This window comes from Etheostoma spectabile, unplaced genomic scaffold, assembly GCF_008692095.1.
Source record: "Etheostoma spectabile isolate EspeVRDwgs_2016 unplaced genomic scaffold, UIUC_Espe_1.0 scaffold00007802, whole genome shotgun sequence".
In the NCBI taxonomy this organism is placed as follows: Eukaryota; Metazoa; Chordata; class Actinopteri; order Perciformes; family Percidae; genus Etheostoma; species Etheostoma spectabile.
The window spans coordinates 4,943-29,917 of NW_022603524.1; the positions used below are offsets into that span (position 1 = coordinate 4,943).

The window sequence follows — 24,975 nt, forward strand, 5'->3', positions numbered from 1 at the left end:
AGACACCCATTCTAAAGTCTACAGGGGGCATAAGATTAGATTAGATTAGATTCAACTTTATTGTCAACACATGTACAGGTACAAGGCAACGAAATGCAGTTTGGGTCTAACCAGAAGTGCAATAGCAGTAAGTGCAGGATTTATACAATGGTTCCATAAGTGCAAGACATGGATATGTAATGAATAAATATAGAAATGATACTATTATAAACAGAATTTACAGATGGGTTTGTCCTATGAATACAAAATATAGATAACAAGTATTGTGCAAGATTTACAGCTAGGAATTTGGTGGATATTACTATAATTGCAAATTTTACAGATATGTGCAAATAGCATAATATACTAATGGTTTACAGATTTTACAGGTGAGTAAGTACCCTATGTTAAATTCCCATAGAGACAGGCAGGGTTTTATTTTTAAAGGCCAGTTATTTCATGAACAAGGATGGGTGTAAACTGAATACATCATATTCCTAATTGTAAATAGCTATGTAATGAGTAAATAACCACTACTTTTAGCGTGTATAGAGCAGCATATCTCCACCAGACTCCATGTAAATAATCACTATTTACCTTGTCTAGAACTGAATTTCGCTCAGAAAAGGCAACAATCAAAAGTTATATAAATATGGCAGACATTAATAAACTCATGTTTTTTATCCATTCAGCGAGACTACACAGTGGACAGAACCATCTCCTCAGACGGTCCTAGGCTGCCATCTGGTGGTGAGTTCATGGTACCTCAGCGTATTTTACTGTACATATGAAACCCCATTTATAACTCAATATAGCAACTTACAGAACGCTCTCCAGGGTGAAAGCGTATTGTTTTACTGTTTTAGCACGCTTAATTCAGCATGTTAGCTTTTTAATTAGCACTCACACTGTAGGAAATACAAAGAATGCTGATAGGAATGTAATTTTACAAATATTTGTCATAACCCAATCATATCATTGGACACATTGAAATCATGAAACACATTTCATTAGATGAAAAGTCAGATATGCAACGTTAACATTGAGATAGGAACAAGTAAAGTGTTTTTTATGTTGAGGGGAAGACAACACAAGGGTTAAAACTAACTGTTATAATCTGTGATAGTATGGGGGAACTGAACTACCCACAATTCCAGGCGTGTGTACAACATATCTGATTGGTCTAACTTGAGTAACCATGGAGACATATGGGCTTTCTCTTACCTCACTCCCGTTCTTGTGGTTTTATAAACAATAATAGATGATTATTCAAATAAAACTAAGATGTTAACGTGTTATTATCTCTATTACTGCTCTATGTAAATATTCAGTACTTTTAGCGTGTACACAGCAGCATATCTCCATCAGACTCCATGTAAATAATCACTACTTTTAGCATGTATAGAGCAGCATATCTACACCAGACTCCATGTAAATAATCACTACTTTTAGCATGTATAGAGCAGCATATCTCCACCAGACTCCATGTAAATAATCACTACTTTTAGCATGTATAGAGCAGCATATCTCCACCAGACTCCATGTAAATAATCACTACTTTTAGCATGTATAGAGCAGCATATCTCCACCAGACTCCATGTAAATAATCACTACTTTTAGCGTGTTAGCGCAGCATATCTCCACCAGACTCCATGTAAATAATCACTACTTTTAGTGTGTATAGAGCAGCATATCTCCACCATACTCCATGTAAATAATCACTACTTTTAGCGTGTACACAGCAGCATATCTCCACCAGACTCCATGTAAATAATCACTACTTTTAGCGTGTATAGGGCAGCATATCTCCACCAGACTCCATGTAAAAAATCACTAATTTTACCTTGTCTAGAACAGCATATTCGCCCAGAAAAGGCAACAATCTAAAGTTATATCAAATATGGCAGACAATAATAAACTCATGTTTTTATATCCATTCAGCGAGATCACGCAGTGGACAGCACCATCGCCTCAGACGGTCCTAGGCTGCCATCTGGTGGTGAGTTCATGGTACCTCAGTGTATTTTACTGTACATATGAAACCCCATTTATACCCTACCCACAATGCTGTTAGGTTCATTCGTGGTCTCGGAGTGCCATCTAGTGGTTGATAGAAAAACATTGAAAGAAAAAAAAGAAAGAAAGACAAGATTACTTCTCTTTTATATTATTTTAAATGTATGTTTATATTATACTAAGCGTTATTGTGCCATAAAGATTAGATTTTATGTACATGTCATAAACAATAGAACCTGATTTGGTTTAGTGCTCAGCCACCAGCAGCAAACTGTGTGTGTGTGTGTGTGTGTGTGTGTGTGTGTGTGTGTGTGTGTTCGTGTGTGTGGTGTGTGTGTGTGTGTGTGTGTGTTCGTGTGTGTGTGTATCGGCATTACTCTCCCAGTCTTATCTAACTCAGGCTTGTTATTGTTCTTAATGCAAAAAGATGCATGTTTCTTGTGTGTCTGGTGTGTACGTCTATGTGTATGTATGTCTACATGTCTATATATGTGTGTGTGTGTGTGTGTGTGTGTGTTTATATATATTAGATTATATAATCTTTTAGATTATTTTAAATGTATGTTTATATTATACTAAGCGTTATTGTGCCATAAAGATTGGATTTTATGTACATGTCATAAACAATAGAACCTGATTTGGTTTAGTGCTCAGCCACCAGCAGCAAACAGTGTGTGTGTGTGTGTGTGTGTGTGTTGTTCTTAATGACAAATGATGCATGTTTCTTGTGTGTCTGGTGTGTACGTCTATGTGTATGTATGTCTATATGTCTATGTGTGTGTGTGTGTGTGTGTGTGTGTGTGTGTGTGTGTGTTATATATATTAGATTATATAATCTTTTATATTATTTTAAATGTATGTTTATATTTACTAAGCGTTATTGTGCCATAAAGATTAGATTTATGTACATGTCATGAACAATAGAACCTGATTTGGTTTAGTGCTCAGCCACCAGCAGCAAACTGTGTGGTGTGTGTGTGTGTGTGTGTGGTGTGTGTGTGTGTGTGTGTGTGTGTGTGTGTGTGTGTGTCGTGTGTGTGTGTGTGTGTGTGTGTGTGTTCGTGTGTGTGTGTATCGGCATTACTCTCCCAGTCTTATCTAACTCAGGCTTGTTATTGTTCTTAATGCAAAAAGATGCATGTTTCTTGTGTGTCTGGTGTGTACGTATATGTGTATGTATGTCTACATGTCTATATGTATGTGTGTGTGTGTGTGTGTGGTTATATATATTAGATTATATATCTTTTAGATTATTTTAAATGTATGTTTATATTATACTAAGCGTTATTGTGCCATAAAGATTGGATTTATGTACATGTCATAAACAATAGAACCTTATTTGGTTTAGTGCTCAGCCACCAGCAGCAAACAGTGTGTGTTGTGTGTGTGTGTTGTTCTTAATGCAAAAAGATGCATGTTTCTTGTGTGTCTGGTGTGTACGTATATGTGTATGTATGTATATATGTGTGTGTGTGTGTGTGTGTGTGTGTGTGTGTGTGTGTGTGTGTGTTTTATATATTAGATTATATAGTCTTTTAGATTATTTTAAATGTATGTTTATATTATACTAAGCGTTATTGTGCCATAAAGATTAGATTTTGTGAACATGTCATAACCATAGAACCTGATTGGTTTAGTGCTCAGCCACCAGCAGCAACAGTGTGTGTGTGTGTGTGTGTGTGTGTGTGTGTGTGTGTGTGTGTGTGTGTGTGTGTGTGTGTGTGTGTGTGTATGTGTGTGTGTGTGTGTGTTCGTGTGTGTGTATGTATTACTCTCCAGTCTTATCTAACTCAGTTGTTATTGTAATGCAAAAGATATGTGTGTGTCTGGTGTGTACGTCTATGTGTATGTATGTCTACATGTCTATATATGTGTGTGTGTGTGTGTGTGTGTGTGTGTGTGTGTGTGTGTGTGTGTGTGTGTTGTGTGTGTGTATCGGTATTACTCTCCCAGTCTTATCTAACTCAGGCTTGTTATTGTTCTTAATGCAAAAAGATGCATGTTTCTTGTGTGTCTGGTGTGTACGTCTATGTGTATGTATGTCTACATGTCTATATATGTGTGTGTGTGTGTGTGTGTGTGTGTGTGTGTGTGTGTGTTTATATATATTAGATTATATAATCTTTTAGATTATTTTAAATGTATGTTATATTATACTAAGCGTTATTGTGCCATAAAGATTAGATTTTATGTACATGTCATAAACAATAGAACCTTATTTGGTTTAGTGCTCAGCCACCAGCAGCAAACAGTGTGTGTGTGTGTGTGTGTGTGTGTTGTTCTTAATGCAAAAAGATGCATGTTTCTTGTGTGTCTGGTGTGTATGTCTATGTGTATGTATGTCTATATGTCTATATATGTGTGTGTGTGTGTGTGTGTGTGTGTGTGTGTGTGTGTTTATATGCTTTATTATAGGACGTACAGAATGCTTTCCGGACTGGAAGGCATTGGACTTTTGCATAGAGATGTGGACATATATACTTGTAATACAAAATATCGTGAAACATTGGGATTTCCCAAGAACATCCTAATTCGCCAGATGTACGTTGTGTACCGGCATGTGCGAAACAACCCAGGCTCTTTCTACACATGTGACTTGGTTAAGGAATTAAATACTACACGTCGAAACATGGCAGACATTTTCATCATACTTAACGTAATCGGTGTTGTCACAAAAGAGGCAAGGTCTAGATATCGCAACGATGAGCAACAGTCGGATTTGGGGCTCTACTGGAACCGGAAGTTGGATATCATCTGGGACAACTCCCATAACCTACAGAGTGTCCAGAGTGGCTCACATGAGATCATCTCGCTTGACAGTGATGTGCCAAGATCGGATTCCAAAATCATCCAGAGCAGCTCACCTGATTTCTGGTTTGTGCATGTCAAGCTGTCATCGGAGTGTCTACCAAGGTATACTTACGTGTCCAAGGACTCAATGGTGCCTGCTGATACTACAACATGCAAAATTGACCAAAGCACAAAAGGACTATGTCTGCCTTATGATATTGTGCAGCACGACGGGATTGCAGTAGACAACATCCCAATGGCTAATCCAGGACGCCGGTCCGCATGGGACATACGGTTGCCCGAAGATACGACGTGTGACTTCGAACGAAGCGAAGCACCATTTGACATTCGGTTCGACGACATGGTGCGGCTCGCTGAGATCACAACTGAAAACTTCCCTGTGGATAGTCAGGAATGCCAGTCCGCATGGCACGTGCCGGTGCCTGGGGATAAGACAACGTGTGACTTCGACCGAAACAAAGAACTGTTTGACTTCCAGGACGACGAGATGGTGCGGATCGACGAGATCGCAACAGACAACCTTCCAGGGGGTAATCAAGGACGCCAGTCCGCATGGGATATACCGTTGCCTGCCAATACTACAACGTGTGACTTAGAACAGAGCCAAGCATCGTTTGACGTTTGGTTGGACAAGATGGTTCAGCTTGACGAGATTGTAATAGACATCTTCCCAGTGGATAATCGGTCCGCATGGAACGTACCGGTGCCTGAGAATACTACAACGTGTGACTTTGACCGACACAAAGAACTGTTTGACTTTGGCCTCGGCGAGGTGGTGCGGCTCGACGAGATCGCAATAGACAACTTTCCAGTGGATAATCAAGAGCGCCAGTCAGCATGGGACTTACCGGTATCCGACGATACTACGTGTGACCCTGACCAAAGCGAAGCACCGTTTGACTTTCGGTTCAATAAGACGGTTCAGCCCGTAGGGATCACAATAGACAACCTCCCTGTGGATAGTCAGGGATGCCAGTCCGAATGCGTATGCTCACAGTATGTATTGAAGTCACTTACTTCTTGTTCTAGTTTTATCCCTTTCTGATTGTTCTGTATGAACATTAATTGTACAGAGATATTTAGAATTAGACATAGCTTATAGAGATTTATGCATATGGTTACAAAACATGTTCACGCATTGTTTCCATAAAAGGGTTTGAAATTAAGCCTAGAGTCCTTAGGGTACATTTCCTGAGGAACATTAATTCCCTCTGCTCACTTTTAAGGGAAAGTATTTTATTTACATTTTATTTATATTGTGATTTACAGAGTAGGGTACTTAGACACTTTACCGTAAAACCAGCACATTTATCACATAAAAACAGAGACATGAAACTAGCATATTTAAAGCAATTAAAACACAGTGTAGCCTCCCAGCTAACAATTTTTGGTTCCCAGAACGTTCTGGGAACGTTCGTTTTTGGTTGTGGGAACGTTCCCTGAAGGTTTTTTTTGGTTGTAGTTTGGTTGTCTGTTGGTTAATTGGAAGGTTTTCTTAACGTTCCGGGAACGTTCGTTTTTGGTTACAGCAAACGTTCTCGGAACGTTCCCCTAACTTTCTCTAAAAGTTACAACCTTTAGAGAACGTTAGGCGAACGTTACGAGAACGTTGCAACCTTTAGCGAACGTTACGGGAACGTTCCCTAACGTTGTAACCTTTAGAGAACGTTAGGGGAACGTTCCATTAGCGTTGCAGCCCTCAGCGAACGTTACGGAACGGTCTCTTAACGTTAGGGGAACGTTCGCTGTAAGCATAAACGAACGTTCCCAGAACGTTAAGAAAAGATTAGATTCCCCTAACCATTAAAAAAACTAACACCCGTACCATTTGTGTGTATGTATGTACTGTATATACACACGTACACACATACAAACATACAAAAGTTATATTAGTGGGAATAAATGAACAGGCAAACTTGATGGCATTTCAAAACTTTATTATTCAAACAACTGAAAAAAAAAGATAAGGATGTAGTGCAAGATGCATAAAGATGTGTTTGTAAAGTGCATGCAAAATAAGTCACTAAAAATATGTTATTATTATATGTTAATAAAAAAATTAAAAAGGGGCTCCATGTTTCATGGCTCAGTCCTTCTCAGCTGGCCTATAAAGAAATAAACAAAAGTTAGGCATGTAATACTAAGAATGAACACATTGACAGAAGATTTTTTTTATTAACTTTAATATGAACATCACGCAGAAGAACTTCAATTTACCGTCTGTGTGGGGGCAAACTTCAGAACTTGCCCAATCAAATCCTCCGCTTCTGCATCAGTCAGCGCAGGGACATTTTTCTGGCAGGCCGCTAGAGTAGAAGTCAAAATGAAGCAAAGCTATAAGTCAAATTAAAACCTCTTGTCAGCCAAGCTAAGCATAATACTAATGTGAACAATAAAATAACACCTGCCTGTTATAACCCTGCATACAGCCAAGTCCTGGAAGGCTTTCTTTGACTTTCTTCCCCGCAAGCTGTACTGTCTCAGCACATCATGCGTTGCAACTTGCCGCAGCATGCGGCGGATGGCATCACCTCAGTACAACCATCGAGGGTTGACAGGAAAAGTTGCTGTAAAACATATAGTAACAATAATATATATAGTTATGCAATTATATAGTGTTCGTCTTAGGGCAGGCCTATGGCCACTTAATTTCCATATTGTTCCTCCTCTCTCCACACACACACACACACACACACACACACACACACACACACACACACACACACACACACACACACACACACAACTTGAGTCTTACCTCTCATTTTGATCTCCATGTCTGAGCCACCTCCCTCTGTGGGATGACTTACCCCCCTCTGTGGGAGTTCTTCTGCTTAAAACAACAAAAACGTTAAGTTACTCTAGTGATCCTTGCCATTAAATTGTACTTCATTGCAACTGTACCTTCAACTAGGTCCCAAGATGAAGTGGCAGTCCGTGGTCGGGTCACTACAGACTCATCCTGCTCTGGGCAACCAGCTGGTTTCCTGCATGGCGTTGATACATATACAAATAAATTATGTATGATTATTATATAAGATGAAGTTGATAGGTTGCCTGCACATGCCATTACAAAATATGAACCTATTCTGTTATATTAGACAATTAGACAAAATGTATATATAAAAAATAAAATAAAAAAACTTACATGCAGGTGGTGGAGGAAGTGTTATCTGCTGAGCTGAAAAAAGACTGGAAGAGACAAACATCGGAACAATCATGATGTGCACCATGTTGACTGTCAGTGGTTCCATGTTAAGAAATATGACTGGTTTCTTATATACATGCATACATTTTAACTTCCAGACAGGGCTTCCAGACGCACGATCCGTCCTGGACAGTTTATCTGGTTGTGCAACAGACTCATTTGTAATACAGAGACCATATCATTTGTACCGATTGCAAAATATGTGATTTGAAATATGTGAAAAAAATGTAGTCTATAATTAAGGTCTTACCATCGCTTGAAGAATCTGTCATGAACCTCCTTGGGTGTTGGCGCTGCCTTTTTTGGACACCTGCTTCATCTTCTGTCTCGATGGGATATTTATTTTTGACCGTTATGTTATTAAGCCCCCGATAGTCAATACATGGGCGGAGAGTCTTAGCCACATGGTGAGAGGGATCCCCCTCGTCGCAGCCATGTTTCCCTTTCTGCATATTATATGCTTCACCTCCTCGTTACTTTCCATTAGAAGCTGCTGCAGAGGAAAAAGGCTTAAAAGGTCTGGTCATCATTACAGTACTCGGTCCAGTGGCCAAAGACCTCACAGAAATCGCAGTAGGGTCGTTCTATATGCTTATTGCTGTGGTAGGTGGTGTGTGGAGGGGAGTCGGGCCTCTGAATTTGTGCGGTACAGTCCTCGGTGTCATGGAGGTCGAAGTAGTCGCAGATGTCACAGAACAGCCTGGGAGGAGCCTTCTTCTTCTTCACGGGTTCCTTGTCATGGCTCTCATAGTCCAGCCCACTTGGATTATTCCTATTGAGAGCAGCAGCCGCCATTTTTGCCAATTTGTCTTTGAGTTCCTCATTTTTCCTGTGGAGGTCAACAATGACTGAATTCAGGAACTCAATTGCTGCCTGACTCTCTGCAGTCTTCTCATTGTCCCTTACTTGGTCCAAAGCTACATCACCTAAGGACTTGTTGGTGTCAGGTCCTGCAGCCAGGTCCTTCTCCAGTCTCTGAACACAGCCCTGTAGATTAGCCTTGTCCCGCTCCAAGGTCTGAATTGTACCCTGCAGTGTCTTAACTAAGGCACTTTCCCCTTGCAGTTCACCCAGCTTGCTCATCAGCTTTTTCACCTGCTGGTCCTTTTCTGAAATGAAGGCTCTGTTTTTATGGATGGACTTTTGGGGAGCAGCCTTCTGCTTCTCAAACTGCTCCTTCAAGCTGCTCTCACTTTGCTGCAACTGTTTTTGAAGTTTTGAATACTTATCCTTGAGCGTTACAAGTTTGCTCTGATCTTTGTTATTAAGCTCCTGAGTCAGCTTTTTCTCATCTTGCAGCATCTGCAGCGACTGTGTCTTCAGAGTTACAGCTTCTTTAAGCTCCTCAATTTCCTGGTACAGACTCTCAGTCCTCTGAGTTTCTATGCCAAGCTGCTCCTTGGATACATTCAGATCTTCCTGGTACTTGGAATTATCTGTCTTCAATGCTTTTAGCTGCGTCTCCATCTTCTGCTTGGCACAGCGGAGCTCTTCCAATAGAGATTGGGCTTCATTCTTCTCCTGCATCAAACTGGCCTTCTCTTTTGTCAGCTGTTCCAGAGCCTCAGCAGTCTTGCCATAGGCCTCTGTAGCCACAAGCTGCTTAGAAATAGCATTTTTTAGTTGAGACTCCAGCTGCTTGATTTTCTGGGTGGCTTCATCTCTCTCCACCTGCAGGGCAACCTTCTGAGCGGTTGGGTTTGAGATGCTGGAGGAAATCTTTTCTTTCACAACGGCAGAAGCCGATAACTCTGCAACAGCATTATTGCATTGCTTTTTCAAAAGTTCTTTTCTGATTTGTAGGCTCTTGACAGCAACCTCTTGTTGTGTCTGGCTAGCGCGCAACTTTTCTATCTCTTCAAGGAGTTTTGACCTTTCAGTGAGCCAATTTTCTTGGCTTGTGTGGAGAGAATAAATGGTCCGCTCCAGTTTACACTGTCCAGCTAAAAGGTTTTCCTTCCCTGTGATCAGGATGGTCATATGCTTTCCTATATCCTCGAGCTTAGATAATAGCTGTTTTCTCTCTTGCCTCCTTTCTTTTTGTGTGAGATCTTCATTCATTTCGGTCCGCTGTACTGAACTTTCACCAGATGTCTTCATCATGTCTGAAATATCATTTTCCAGCTTGTATTTGTCCTTTGAAAGTTGATCAAGCTTTTCATCTGCAGCCTTCAGCTTTCTCTCCAGCACGGAAAGTTGACTTCTTAGAGACTCTGATTCTGTGGTCAGAGATGTGCACTGCTCTTCTTTCTCACTGAGCTTCTCCAGTGTTTCTTGCATAGTGTTTGATGATTTAGTCTGCTCCTCTGTACTTTTAACCAACCTTTGTTTCAAGTCTCCAAGCTCATGTTCCAGGACATCCTTCCCCTGCTGTACAGTTGTCAGACTCTGCTGGAAAGCGAGATCTTCCTGCTGTCGGTCCTCCAACTGTGAACTTAATTCACAAACCATGGCACCCTGGTTTTTCCCTTGTTTCTGAACCATCTCTAATTGACCGTTCAGGGTCACTAGCTCCTGGTTACATTGTGCTACTTTTCCACGTTGAGCCACAATCTCTGACATCTGTTCTTTAGGTTGTCGGTCCTTGTCTTGGGCCTGTTGTGCCAACATCCCTTCTTTCTCCTCAAGCTCCTTCACCCTAAGTTCGACAGCATGAAGATTTTCAAGAACATCCTCCATCTCCATGAAGTGCTGCTCCTCTGCTCTTTCGACGTTGTACCGTAGGGACTCCTCCTGTCGTTCCATGTCCTCAATCAAAGACAAAAGCTGTGCCTTCAGTGCCTGCTTCTCCCGAATCCAAGATGCAGCACCAGCCTCAAGAGCCAACTTGTGCTCTATGTTCAGCTTCTCTAGAGCACTTTTGGTTTTCATACGTTGTTCTGTCTGGGCACCTGAGCCTTTGCTGAAGGACACCTTTAGCTCCTCCATGGCTTGCTGGTGAGAGGCAATGGCAGACTCCAACTTGGAACGCCACAGTTCAGTAATGTCAGCATTCTCTTTCTCAGCATGGCTTAAGCACATCTGCAACTGCTTGTTGTCACCAGAGAGCCTTACAACTATAGCCTGAACCTGAGCAGCTGCCTCACTATGGGTCTTTTTTTGAGCTTCTTGCTTCTCCTTGTACTTCTTCAGCTCTTCTTTCTGCTTATCTTCTTCGGAAGCCAACTGAGCTCTCAGAGAGTTTTTTTCATCCAGAAGGGGAGAAACAGTACAGTTTGAATCCTCAGAGCTCGGTTGGGATCTAATACGCAGCTGCAGGTCTACTACCTCTCTTGTTTGCAGCGAAAGTTCCCTCTCAAGGTCCATAATACGAGATCTTTCAGACACATTGGCAACCCTAGTGTCTTCTAATGCTCTTTGGAGTTTCTCAGTTTGGGTCTTTTCAAAAAGAAGGCTCTGCTCAAGCTCCTTAATGTGTGCATGCTCCAGTCTGGTCTGCATCTCCAGGTCTCCTTTGGTAATGCAAGCTTCCTCTACACAGAACTGAAGGTCCTCCACCTTCCTACGCTCCTCGTCCAGCTGATTCAGCAGCTCCACTTTGTCTTTGTCTGCAGCTTCTAACAAGGCACTTAACTGATCAATCTTGGCCTCCATCTGCTCCTGATCAACCCTCAGCAGGCCAATTTGTTGCTCCCTTGCTCTAACATGGCCAGTGGCCTTGGCAACTTCAGCTCTCTCCATGTCCCTCTCAGCCATTAGCTGCTCAATGTGACACTGTTTCTCCTTTAGGGCCTTTTGCAGGTCTGTAATGGCTAAAATCTTAGGACTATACCGTGATGATGTCTCTGTTAGCAGGCCTGTGTCGCTGGGCTTGTCACTGACAGAGGATGCAACAGAGGTCATGGTACAGATGGAGGAGGCACTAGGGCTTTGCTTTAGCCCTGATGGTGTGGCTACTACTTTCCAAACCGTTGTTTTTGCTTTGGCTGGCATGATGGAAGGGAAGCCAATGTGTGTAACTTTGTGGACTGGAAAAAATAAACCATACTTGGGTGGGCACCGAAAATATCTTATGCCTGCCACTGACCCGTCATTCTTTCCTAAGGGCCCATCCAATTTCACACCACACCACTCGCCTTTGGCAAAATCTGTTTCTCCAAGGAAACGTACCACTCCTGCCTTTGTACCACCAACTGATACTCTGTCACCCATCTTCAGCTCTCTTTCCCCTTCTTGACTGATCCGGTCTCGGAGAGTTTGGAGACAGATTCACTGATTGTGTGTGGGAGGTTGGAGGATGGCGTAGCTGGTGCAGCTGGTGTAGTGGAGGAGGCCTTCTTGGTTGCAGTGGTAGGTGATGTTGATTTTGTGGCAGCCGTGTGCGAGGATACACTGCTATCTGAAGGAGTGGGTGATGCAGCAGAGGAGGGGGGTGCTTTCTCAGTTCCGTTAGCCTCGCCCTCTGTGCGAGACAACTTGGATGGGCGGGTAAAAATTCCTTGCAGGTCTTTACACTGGAAGTAGCGCACCCCTGCCACTGACCCATCATTCTTCCCAATTGGCTCATCCAGAACAATCCCTGCCCACTGGCCTAGAGCAAACTCTGCCTCTCCCAAAAATTGTATGTAGCCTGGCTTATTCCCATTTACCCATACTCGCTCCCCAATCTGGAAGCTCTCCCCAGCATCTCCTCCACTGGCACTTGCAGCGGATTTGTCGGCCACAGCAGCTTTACCAACCGCACACAGCACTGTGCTGGGGTTGGTCTTGGAAGCTGCTGTCCCAGTTGACCTAGCTATCTTGCTGGGCCCTTTGATTCCACTGAAACTGGCTGTGCTCATGTTTCCGCCAGTGATCCCTTAGACTCAAAAGGCTTGTTTCCGTTGGTGGTTAAAGAATGACCCTAGACAATGACTTGGATCAGACTTCTTTAACTGTTGCTGTCTGGATCAGACTTGTCGATTGGAGATGTTGTTCGTTTGTCTGAAGATTGTCTCTGACACAGATCGGACTTACCTGTAAAACAAGACACTGTGTTTAGTGGTTACCAGTTGAAATGACAAAGCCTTAACCCTGAGTTAACATAATCAATTTGTTTTGACGTCTGGTGATGTCACATTGATGTCAAAATGAAGAAAGTTATATGACATCACATCAAAAAGGATCAAAGCCATTTTAGAATATGATGTCAGAGTTCAGAATGACTGCAGCTTAGCACCGTTGCTAGGCAACTGCAGCACCCTGTGGCTGGCTTCTTAACTGACAACATAGCAGAATTCCATTTGTTTTCTCCAAAAGGAGTTTGATTATCAAGCCTCTTGAGACAGAGACCCAGACTTCAAAATAAAACAGGAAACAGAACATATACAAGACAAGACCAAAAATACCATACAATAATTACAAGACATGACAGAACCAGGCTAAGAATTAAACACAGTAAAACAGATTTCTACAATAAAATAAGACATAAAAACCAAACCATAACAAACAAGGATGTTGTAGAGCGCCCTCTGGTTGAGAAACTATGCAACACCAACAGTGATGTAGTGGAGGCTAAACGCACGTAAACGCCGTTTATGCACCTCTCAAAATTCGGAAATGGCGTTTACCCACCTCCAAAGTGCGTTTATCCACCTCTGAATAGCCTATCGTCCCAAAGCCATTCTAAATTAAGCTTGTGTCGTTTTAGTTTCATATTGTTCATTATTAGTTTCATAGGTTGTTAAACCTAAGACGAAGTCTCAGATTGCGCTGCATTACGGTCAGTGTTGACCAATCTCTTGCGGAGTTTGGTGTATATTCCCCCAGCGTTGCCTTCCAGGCAGTGCTGCTTGGAAGGTACTAGGGTTGTTATTGTTGTCGCTCTAGCTGTTACGGTAAACGTTTCTATGGTAACAGCAAGTTTGACCAATCAGAAACGTTGCTGTTATGCTTAGGATTGTGGGTAATGTAGTTTTTCTGCGTAAAATAGTGGATAATTGTTTTTCTTATAATGTTACAAGGTTGATATCATACAGAAACTGGGTCAGTCTACCTCGGATGGTTTATACATTATGGCTGATAATTAAATTCTTATGGAGAAAATGTATGTATTTATATATAATAAACTCCATCATCACTATTTTGATAATTGATTAGTTGGTTTGAGTAATATTTTAAAGACAAAATTTTGATTCCAGCTTGTTAATGTGAATATTTTACACATATTTTTGTTGTCTCTGTTTTGTCATTTAGTAAACTTTATAGATTTCAACCATATAATTCCTTCTTGAGTCTTTTTAACAAGAAATTCGATTAAAGTATGAACTGAACTGATTGTGTGACCTGTGAGGAAACAATGAAACAAACATGTCATCAGGTAGGCCGTGGCCCCCCTTATCGGTGATCGCGTCGTGGTCCACCTGATCACAGAATTTATAGTTTACCCACCTCTTTTTTTACCACTACACCTCTGAACATCAATGCTCATAACATGGTTCACAGTCCGTTTTTATTAATTAAATATTAATTTGACAGAAATGTATTTGTCATCATAAATAATTCCGATGAATTATTATTATTATTATTTTAATTGGCCATTATAGATGCTGATACCATCGGATCGGCAAATGCCTAATATCGGCCCACCGATATATCGGTCGGGCTCCAAACCTCACCTTTGATCGTTACTCATCTAACTTTATGAGCCTTTGCTACGGACAGCTGCTGAGTTTGAACAAAGGAGCGGCAGTGCAAAAAAACACGTATCAGCCCCACTTACTGTGGTAACTCTTTGACAAATATGCATGAAAAAATGACTTTTTAATTTACCTGCATGAACTGAAAAGAAGCCTCAAAATCCTCCACAGGATACATTTTCACCCGGAAGAACTTCATGCCCATGATGAGACTGATGATGCTCTGGACCACATAGGGACTCTGCTCTTTTAGCCTGAGCTCCTTCAGTTCTGTGATGAACTTCTTCCTCACTGCTTGAAACCTGAGCACACGCACAAAAACATATATACATCTACACTTACAAAAAAAACCTCCCTAAACTAATGAGAGGTTAGGTTTGACTGAGAAAGTGACAAATCAGCCGGTATTTAACTAACAGGCAGATTTAAGCTGACTTCCTTTGACTGTGTAAGGACTCCAATGACCTCAGCATACAGGTCTGCGATGATGTGTACATTGCCAGTGTTGGGGCCACAGTACCTGTCAATTGAAGTATATTTTATCTTGCAAGAAAAAAATCTATTTTGGCCTAAATGACTGTTACATGCCTGAAATGATTAGTGTTGTAATCTTTTAGTAGGCAGGCTAGGCTGGCATTTCCTTCAAATTTACTAGAAAATAAACATTTAGAAGAAGAATTAAGACTATAGAGTAAAATGCAAATTTGGAGTATGCTATTGCCTATTTGGCCAAGACTAGTTCACTTATCAAAACAAGAGCAGAGCATAAACTATGAAATATATTAAATAATAGAACAATGTCTATGGTGTTACATATTTCTTTTCTTGAATGTAGAGGCTGTAACTTAACCCAATTTCCCCTTTGAGTTCAAAAAGTTTTTCTGATTCTTATTTAAGTAATCCATTAAAGTTTTCTTTTTCTTTTTAACCAAAAAAAAAAGGTATAAAGACAGATATTTCTCCGACGCACTCAAGCCCCAGATTCGCGGGCTGCTTTCTTTCAGTCATCCCACGGAGCGGACAGCCGCTTGTTTTTTGGCGAGACAATAAAAGTCGTTTCCCCGCTCTCGCACAAGCAGCACGAGCCTACCTCTGTGCTCCATGCACAAGTGTAGATAGTGAGCGACTTTTTAGCACAGCAGGGAATATTGTAGATGAGAAGAGGAACAAGTTGTCTGCCAAAAATGCAGAGATGCTTATATTTCTGAAGAAAAATCTGCCATTGATGCTTAACAAGTAAGCTTTAAGAGAAAGGGCTTTACTACTCTCTATTCCTCTTCTGTCTTTCTCATTGACTCATGATTTCCATGCTGTGCACTTTAAATGTATGTAGATTTAAAGGAGCTAAAAGAACATTTACAGTTAGGATTTGTTTGAAATTTACAAAACTTTGTTATTACTACTGAAAAAATGTCTGCAGTGATTGAAAGGACATTTTAGATTTTGAGCTAGGACAAAAAGCCAAACAATTAGTGATATATTCTCTAAAGATGTGTGACTGTTCCCACTGCTTCTATTTTTAGTTCATTACCGCAGGGCAAGCCTAAAATACACACCTTATGCCTTTTTATCTTGACATCCCAAAATATTTGATTTTGTTTTCTTTGCTCTGCACTTTAAGTTTAAGTACACTTTAAGTTTGTGTAAATTAACAATGACAGATTTTTTGTATCTTATTTCGAAATAAGGCTTATTTGTTAAGCTCTAAGCTGTTAAAGGTGTGTTTCTAAGGAAGTAGAATGTTGAACGTTTCCTGTCAATAAACGTAAACAGTTGACAATTCACAATACATTATCTTCTGTTAATTTTAATACATATACATTTTTGTTAAGACTATTAAAATTTAATATATGACATGATAAATAGAAGGCTTCAGATAGACCCAGTGATCGGTGACAGGTGATCGGTGATCGGTATCAACCAATACTGCTTTCAGCAATCGGTGATCGGCCCCAAAAATCCTGATCGGAGCACCCTTAGTATATTTCATCAAGTCTTAAACAAATACATAACTTTTTTATGCGGAAGACATTGTTTTATATGACAGATAACACACAACAAAACAACAATGCACAAAACTGAACATGTGTTTTTACTTAAGGGTAACTCAAGCAAAGCCAAATATGGTTTAAGTGTCATTAACGATAGTTTATGTTGACACAATGGTCACTCTACTTAAAAAGACAAAGATATAAATGACTGCAAAGCCAAACCCACAAATGAGAGCGCCACAGTAGAGTGTATATTGTAACACTGGTTTATCTGTGTGCTTCTGCTTACTTACCCTCTTTGTGTTTAAAGTGCTTGAATGCCAGGTTTAGAACTTCGTGTACTAGAACATCTGGCACTGGATGAAGAGGAATCTGTGACGTAAACATTGAATCATTGGTCTTATTAGAAGCATTGATAGTGTTCATTCTTTCTCTTTGCTACCATTCATTACCCTCCCTACAGGAGCCAAGCCAAGGACAACTTAGCTCTGGTCTCCAGGGATTGGCTTTTAGTTCAGAATGTTGCATAGACTTGGATAGTCCACTTTAGAAACATAGCTGGGAGTTGGTCTGTTGCCATGTGTTTATTTACTGTGTTCCCCTGCTGGAAAGGCCTCACTAACACTGCAGTTAATTTGTGTACCACAGAAAATAAGTAAATAAAGTACAATCCTATAAAAATACTGTATAATAAGTTTATTTGATATAGCACTTTTTAAAGACAAAGTCACAAAGTGCTTCACATGATAAACAACACTTTTATTAGTCAGCAGTTTGCAAGAGAGCCAATTAAAACCCTCACCAGTGGTGAATGCTGCACTGGCAGTTAAGGATAGCTAAATATTTCAATGATTGGTAGCGATAAAAAGGTGTAAAAAACCTCAACAAATGTCTAAAATATTCTATTTGAAATTAAATCAGAAATCAAATGTAGTGCAAAACCATGCACCCGTTTAGCAAGTAGGAAGGTAAACTGTACAAATGCTGTTTGACTGAATAGCCTACTCGTTATGACTTTATTGATTAGATAATGTCAATATTAAGTCAAACAGTGCAATGCATTTGAACTAGTGTATGAGTCGTTGGCGCCACGTGACAACCCCTTTGCAACACGTAAGAACTCATTTTTATGTTTATATTAAAGCTGATGTTTTATTCAAATAGCTTTTTGGACAGCCAGGATGTATTCTGTATGTATTTATTAATCCTAGAGCTTTAGTCTGGCTCGGCCTACTTGCTCCTCCTCAGCCTTGTTAAACACACCAAGCCAGTATGCTGTGATTAGACTAGGTCAAGCATATCTCTATCAGTTGATGGATTTTATAAATTGTGCTTTTTGAAAAACAACCCCCAGTTAACAATGTCTGTAATTTAAAAAAAAATTATTATTCATGGATAGGTCGTGGTACTGGCACACGTCATGCTGTGAAGACTTGGCCAAGGTCGCTGTTCACCACACATGCACACAAACTGGTCTATCCTGCAGAGCGTCCAGACAATAAGGTAATTTACGATTCTTTGAGACAGTTATGCTGTTATGAGATGACAAATGGAAATTGTTAACAAAACCTTCATTTCACTTTATAGTTCATTCTGATTGTGGGGGACTCCCATTTGCGGTCAGTCGTGGATGGGTTCGTGCAAATGCCAAGCCAGGACATTCTTTCCTTTGGATTCATGTCAACTCCAGGGGGGACTGCAAAGGATCTGAGGACAGAGTTGCTCAACGCTGAGCTTCCATGGATCCCGGACGCTATCTGTTTGTTGGCCCCTAGCAACAATATCACCGCTAGCCATACCATTGCAGAAGCTAGTTCAGATTTCCACATGCTTCTGACCAGCATCAGAGAAATTTGTTCTAAGGTAAGTTCTTTTATAAGTTCCATTTATAATTTCTGTGATACTGTTATTGCATTTGTCTGATGAGTCCTTATGTATACGTTAAGGTGTTCGTCGTTGATTCCCCCCCCGCCTCAACATAGATCCAGAACTGCAGGATCACTTCCGCCACGAATACCATCGAGTAGCAGCACGCTTGGGTATGACATAACGATTGTGTAGTACTGGTTTACAACATTATATGTATGAAAGATAACTGTAAACTGTAAATACGTGGGTATTCATTGTGACTATTTTATTTTTTTAGCCATACCATACCACTCTAGTGCAGAGTCCTTCCCTTTCAACTACCGTGAGCTCTGGTGCAAGGATGGTGTAAGTATGCAATCTGATTTAAATCCAAGACAGATGCAGTTTTACAGTAGCAATTGTCAATTGATCACTCCCAATTCAACAATAATCAATTTGTGTAAAGTGCTGACTGAGGTAGAAGATAAATGTAATTTATAGATGGATGAATAGGATTTTGGAAAAATATGTAGTAGAATGTTTAAACCTGATGCCATTTTACAAATAGAAACGTGACTTTTTTTCTTTTATTTTTTAAGGTGCACCTCAGTGACAGTGACGGGATGAAAATCCTAAGGGACCAGCTGTGGGATGCCTCTTTCTGCCAGGTTATTGAGTCAGTACCAGAGCCAAAACCAGCACCAAAGCCGAAGCCAGCACCAAAGCCAAAAGCCTGTCCCACGGCTTCAGCTCCAACTCGCACGGTTTCTCCCAGGTTGGATGTGAAGGGAGACAGCTGGACAGTTGTTGGACAAGGCAGGAAGGTATGGTGGTGTTTGCTGACATTTTGTTGCTTAAGAATAAAGTATTTAATTTTTGCATAGATTTTTAAATGTATCTGTAATTGCAGATGACTCAACAAGCAGACATTGAAGATTCCTATGCTGCAGCTAACATAAAGGTAATTCAAATAACTTTACCTAACCTTGATCCTTAATAACTAATAACTTTTGTCAATAACTAACTTATGTTTATTTTCAGGGGGACTGTGTTCTGAAAGAATGCTCCGTTTTGTTAAATCCTGTGTGGTTTAGCCAGGAACTTTTGGATGTGTTGGGTGACGGCAGTATTTACCTTCCTCCTGCACTGATCAAAGCCATTCCAAAGGGCCAGAAGGTAACATGTTTACTGTGGTTTTGTCTTTTACTCGAAGGTGAAATGAGTACACTATTTTTGTAAACGATGTGTGTTAGTAAAGAGCAAGGTTTTCATGTTTCTTTTTCTTACCTCAGAAGACAACCACAAAACTTCGGCAGAGACCAAATGAATGCAAGAAACGAAAACTCTACCAGCAGGTTTGTCTTTGTTTGTGAATTTCCCAACTGTTTTCTTTCACTTAGTTATAGACAACAAAACATATTTGACTGTATTTAGTTAATAGTTTTGTTTCATATTATTCGTAGGAGGAGGCAACACTGTTGGTGGACTCTGTCAGCCCATCACCTCCGGTGAAAGAAGTCGTCAACCCTCATTCTTCTGATCCATCATTGAAGGACACCAGGAAGGTTTGTAAAAGAGACATAGATGTTGTCAGGCAGTGTTAAGTGTTTATCACATAAACCATTTGCCACCTTTCAATGTCTAAACATTTTTTTTTTTTATCACTACAGGACCATGCCGTAAAGCTTCAAGAAAGAACCCCAGTGTCACAGAGGACAGAGGATGTTCATCAGGTTTGTTTTCTATTAAATTTATATTAGCTTTTCAGCATTTAAAGGTTTGTAAACATGTATATGGTATGTTATTGTAAAAGTATCAAGTTTACATTATTTCAATAAACCTCTTAATTTGTTTGTCTGTTTTTAGATGCCAAGCAACAAAAGATTTAAAATGGCACAGCATGAAGACATCAAAGGTATGGAGCATGCAGTGGTTAAATGTACATGTGCTGATAATGCTGTGAAGCCAATAGTTGTGGGGAGCAAGCATTTCAGAGTGCTTGAAAAGAGTACTCCTGAGACAATAATGTTTGCTGCTGCAGCTCTGATAAGGCACGAAGTTACCAATTTTTGCACTTGGAATACTTCGGTGTTGGATTCAATACATGAGCAAGGACAAATTTTGGCCTTTGAGAAACCAGAGAGGTTTTGAAGGACAGTATAATGTTTTCAATGCGCGTTTCAGCTTGTCTGTGGGTACAGAAATGACAGGTGGTTGTGTTTACTCTGACTTGTATATGGCATTGAATGTGGCACTGCTGGAAGAGAACTACTGTTTGTTGAATTTGAATGGGTACTATTGTACAATTGTGCAACACAGCAATTTTTTTGTGTTTGGATTTCAATGCCTGCAACACCTTTGGAATGCCTTCAGATTATGGGAAGACTATAGCACTTGTTCACACTAGTTTCTTGGAACTGATGATGCACATTTCCCACTTGTCAAAGGCACTGCATGCAGCAATGTTTACTGTTGTTAGTGTGAGGATAGAAGTTGAAGACAGAAGTCCCTTAGCTAATACATCAACACATACACCTGTTTCTAGTATTGAGAACACAACAGGTCTGTTTCATTATGTTCAAGGATCCTTTCATCAAGGGGATGATCAATTTGGTAACAATGCAGGAAGGCAATGTGTTCTAAATTCCTTGGCAGCAATGGTCATGCATGAGGAAAAAAGCATTATGACATGGAGTTGTCAAGATGTAGACAACACTCTTGTTTCAGGGGACACCTTTTACACATTTCTGTCAACTTCAAATATGATTTCTGATGAGTCGGGTAATGGTTATCTCCTCATAAATGACTTGCCAAACAAGGCCACTTTCAGAAATAGTGCCTATCTCTTTCAATACAATCAGCCTATAGTTGGACATTTGCATGTAAATGAAGTAGAGTTTCTGGTTGCCGGCTTTGCTTACACCTTAACTGATGGTCTGAAGAAAACATTTGAATCATGTGATCGATGTTTCTTTACTTTTGGTGGAAATACATGTGCTATTTTTCATCAACAGGGACAGTTTGCTGTGTTTGACTCCCATGCACGCAACACAAACGGCGTTGTAAGCAGTTCAGGCAAAAGTATTGTTTTGTACTATCAAACACTTGCTGATGTCTGTAACCTTATCCACAGTTGGGATAATAGCAAACAAGAAATTAAGCAATTTGAGATTACTGGAGTTGTTGTGTGTCCCATAGTTGATAGCTCTGACAGTAATACTGATTGTAATGACTCATTAATAATGCTACAGTTTCCAGGCTCAGAGGACACACCAGGATGCATTCATTCTTCCAGTAACTGTAAATCTGATGCTAATGACAGTGACAAACCGATCATTATAGAGAATCTGTAACATTAGATTTGTCATGCCTGTAAATGCAGTGCTAGGTTTAAAAGGCACATTCTTATGTTATTCTTGATGAAATGTGTTGTGGAGCTGCTCAGAAGAAGCATTTTGATGTGTTCAACATGTCATCCCAACAGTTGAGTCTGTGTTAACTCACGCTTGCTTTTATGTTGCACTCTATGCTGCAAAACCAATTGCCCTTCAGGGCCAAATAAAGTTGAACATTACATAACAGTTGGAATCAATAGCTACACACTGTATGTCACCCACTAGTTGAGAAAGCTTCTGATCTATACTAGCCCTACTCGGTTATTGAATATCCACTTTTAGCCATTGACAACAATTCTGTACGTGATTTCATCTTTTTATTCGCATAATTCACAGCTATAAGTATTTAATTTGTGAATTAAAAATGCCCATAATGTGGTGGATATCAGGTTTATTAGTAATATTGAGTCAAATCTAACATTTGTATGTTATTGTTTTCCAGTTAATAAGCTCTATGAGCTCAATAGCAGAACACTGTTTGCCCTCCCTACTGCGCACACTGTTTGACTGGTACCGGCGGCAGAGTGGCACTGAAGACGAGTCTTACGAGTACAGGCCTCGCTCTAGTACTAAGTCCAAAGGGTGAGCTGCTCATCTTCATTTCTTGCGTCTTCTTCTTCTCTTTATAAGTGATTGTATTTTGTATGTCAGTACTTTTTATGTCAGTTTTAAGATTTGCTCAAAATCTCACAACACAACAGGAGTGAAGGGTTCATTGTTGCATCCAGGTTGTTATGTATAACAGATGAAAAGCGCAAATTGACATCATTCCATCCAATACGGGCAAGACGGGGTTGACAGATAGATTTTAAAATCCACACAGATAAACAGTCATCGTAGCTGTTTATCGGGATTTCCGTAAAATTTAACGAGATTAAACTGGGCCGTATAGTGGCGATTATACGAAAAGAGAGAAGTACTTCCACTCGTTGTTACCTGTCGTTGCTATGGGTAACAAGAGTTCAGTACAGTACAGTCACACTTTTCCTTAGGGGCCCGTAGTGGATGAAATGGTAAAACATTTGGCCCTAGATGCATAGACTGCCTGCCATGTTGAGCGACAAAATGTGGGTGTCCTGAAAAAAGGTTCTTTAACTCTATCTCCCCCACCTCTTTTTTTGTTTCTTGTTATGTCTTGGCAAGAAGTATTATGCTTTTGGGTCGTCTGTCCAACTCTACATCAGAATCAGAAATTCTTTATTGATCCCTGAAGGGTAACTCTGGATAAGAGGGCTCCTTCGAGCCAGATTTGAACCAGCAACCTAAGGATTTCAGCTTTACGCCTCTACAGTCCTCCGCTCTATCAATTGAGCTATCGAAGGGAGCTAGTCTTGCACACGCACTTCCAATCAATCAATATGGAGATTATCACAATTATTTGTTGATTTTCTACTCCAAAGTGCAAGAAAGGAAGGTTTCACCTCAGGTTAACAAGGAATAATCTCAGCAAGGTGATTGATGGATGATTCTAGTTACTTCATCAAGTTCAGCCCAAATCATACAGCTGTAAGACATCACATTGGTTGGCTTCCAGCTGTGTAATATATGCAAATGGCAGTGGTGGGATTTGAACCCACGCCTCGAGAGAGACTGGAGCCTTAATCCAGCGCCTTAGACCACTCGGCCACACTACCTACACGAATGAGCTCTCCACATTATGACATACACAGGGACCGTAACTAACGATATGCTTGTTAATGTCATTGGAAAAAAAACCATCTCAAAGAAAAAGCCAATACTTTATTAAAAAATGTTATCACACTTTGTCATTTTTCTCTGGCATTGATTTTAGAATATTGTAACCAACATTAAGTAAGTAGGTTTAGGTCTGTGTGAACATGGGCTGAACATCTACCTGGACTGAATTTGTGAATATATACATCTCATAATCTGAAGGTCGTTTGTTCAACCCTCACATGGGGCAGGTGTTTTGAAAACAAACAAAAACTGAAAATACACTGACTTTCAGGTGGTGGTCAGATGTGCCTTCATGAACAATATTGTATTATCTCATGGTAATGGAGGCCACCAGTCTCAATGTATCTCTTAGCATTTATTTTCAGTCTTAATGCCCAGATGTGTTACAAGATTTGCAGTGAACGTTGTATTGTCCAGCAGAAATTTAACAGGTGTGTTACTTTTAGACTATGATTTATACCATAGCAGTGCAATCATTTTGCCCAGGTTTGATTTCCAGCCACTGCAGTTGCATTTACAGGTTTTGAAGCCATATAAAACATTAACATTACATGTTTTACCCAGGTTTCTTCTTTTATTCAGTGATATTTCAATTTCCTTGCGGGAGTCATCCCAAAAGGATTAATAAAGATACGTCTAAGTCTATCTCAGAAAAAAGTCCCAAAATCTGAAAATCTTCAGGAGATGTAGCTCAGTGGTAGAACTCATGCTTTACATGTATGAGGACCTGGCATCTCCAGCAGGTATTATGGTAGAGTCTTTGAAAGAGCTGCAGAAGATATTACCTCCTGTGGTAATCTGGTTATTGAAACTGAAAATAAATGCTCAGAGATGCATCAGTGGCTTCCAGTACCTATGAGATATTACAAGATCGATCATGAAGGCACATCTGCCGTTTGTTATAAAGGGATGTATGACCACCATTAAATTATGACTTTCGTTGTCAGCAGGATTCAAACCTGCAAGGGGAGACCCCAATGGATTTTAGTCCTTGACCACGACAACCCAAAAAGCAGTGCAATACCGATTTGCACTAATATTGACAACCTATTCAAGGCAAAGCAGCTTTATTTGTATAGCCCATTTCAGCCAGAGGGCAATTCCAAGTGCTTTACACAAAAAGAGTTAAAAAAGACTTAAAAAATAAAAATAGATAAAACACAAGAATAAACAGTTAAAAAATAAAATCAGATAAAACACAAGAATAAAAATTACAGTACAGTATGAGAAATTAAACATTAATATATATATATATATATATATATATATATACATACCTTTTTTTTAAACGAACAAGTTCATAGGTCAGACACACACACACAGACACACACACACACACAGGCAGACACACACACACACACACACACACACACACACACACATACACACACACTCAAACACGGACACACATA

At 40.2% G+C, this 24,975-nt stretch overlaps 3 protein-coding genes, 1 long non-coding RNA gene and 1 other non-coding gene across 5 annotated transcripts; 2 read left to right on the forward strand and 3 right to left on the reverse strand.

The window, feature by feature from the left end:
• Positions 1 to 8,524: 8,524 nt before the first annotated feature.
• LOC116678708 (CAP-Gly domain-containing linker protein 1-like) lies at positions 8,525 to 12,925 on the reverse strand. Its single transcript, XM_032508458.1, is given in 2 exon segments — positions 8,525 to 12,183; positions 12,186 to 12,925. Coding segments are annotated over 2 exon segments (4,269 nt in total). The 5' UTR covers positions 12,796 to 12,925.
• A 1,815-nt stretch (positions 12,926 to 14,740) lies between these two features.
• LOC116678709 (protein furry homolog-like) lies at positions 14,741 to 17,273 on the reverse strand. Its single transcript, XM_032508459.1, has 3 exons — positions 16,916 to 17,273; positions 15,071 to 15,152; positions 14,741 to 14,933 (listed from the first exon to the last, which is right to left on the reverse strand). The coding sequence occupies exons 1-3, from the start codon at positions 17,046 to 17,048 to the stop codon at positions 14,756 to 14,758; spliced, it is 393 nt and encodes a 130-aa protein (XP_032364350.1). The 5' UTR covers positions 17,049 to 17,273; the 3' UTR covers positions 14,741 to 14,755.
• On the forward strand, positions 15,497 to 17,678 carry LOC116678710 (uncharacterized). Its single transcript, XR_004329382.1, has 3 exons — positions 15,497 to 15,506; positions 16,531 to 16,610; positions 17,667 to 17,678. It is a non-coding gene; the product is annotated as an uncharacterized LOC116678710 (long non-coding RNA).
• A 5-nt stretch (positions 17,679 to 17,683) lies between these two features.
• Positions 17,684 to 22,451, forward strand: LOC116678706 (uncharacterized; the record flags this gene model as incomplete). The annotated part of the gene is made up of 12 exons (XM_032508457.1): positions 17,684 to 17,735; positions 18,022 to 18,125; positions 18,210 to 18,519; positions 18,605 to 18,661; positions 18,769 to 18,836; positions 19,070 to 19,294; positions 19,381 to 19,431; positions 19,512 to 19,646; positions 19,763 to 19,825; positions 19,934 to 20,035; positions 20,141 to 20,203; positions 22,308 to 22,451. Coding segments are annotated over 12 exons (1,374 nt in total), but the record flags the coding sequence as incomplete, so codon positions are not given.
• Positions 22,452 to 23,417: 966 nt separating this feature from the next.
• Positions 23,418 to 23,499, reverse strand: trnal-aag (transfer RNA leucine (anticodon AAG)). The gene has a single exon. It is a non-coding gene; the product is annotated as a tRNA-Leu (tRNA).
• Between the last annotated feature and the right edge of the window lie 1,476 nt (positions 23,500 to 24,975).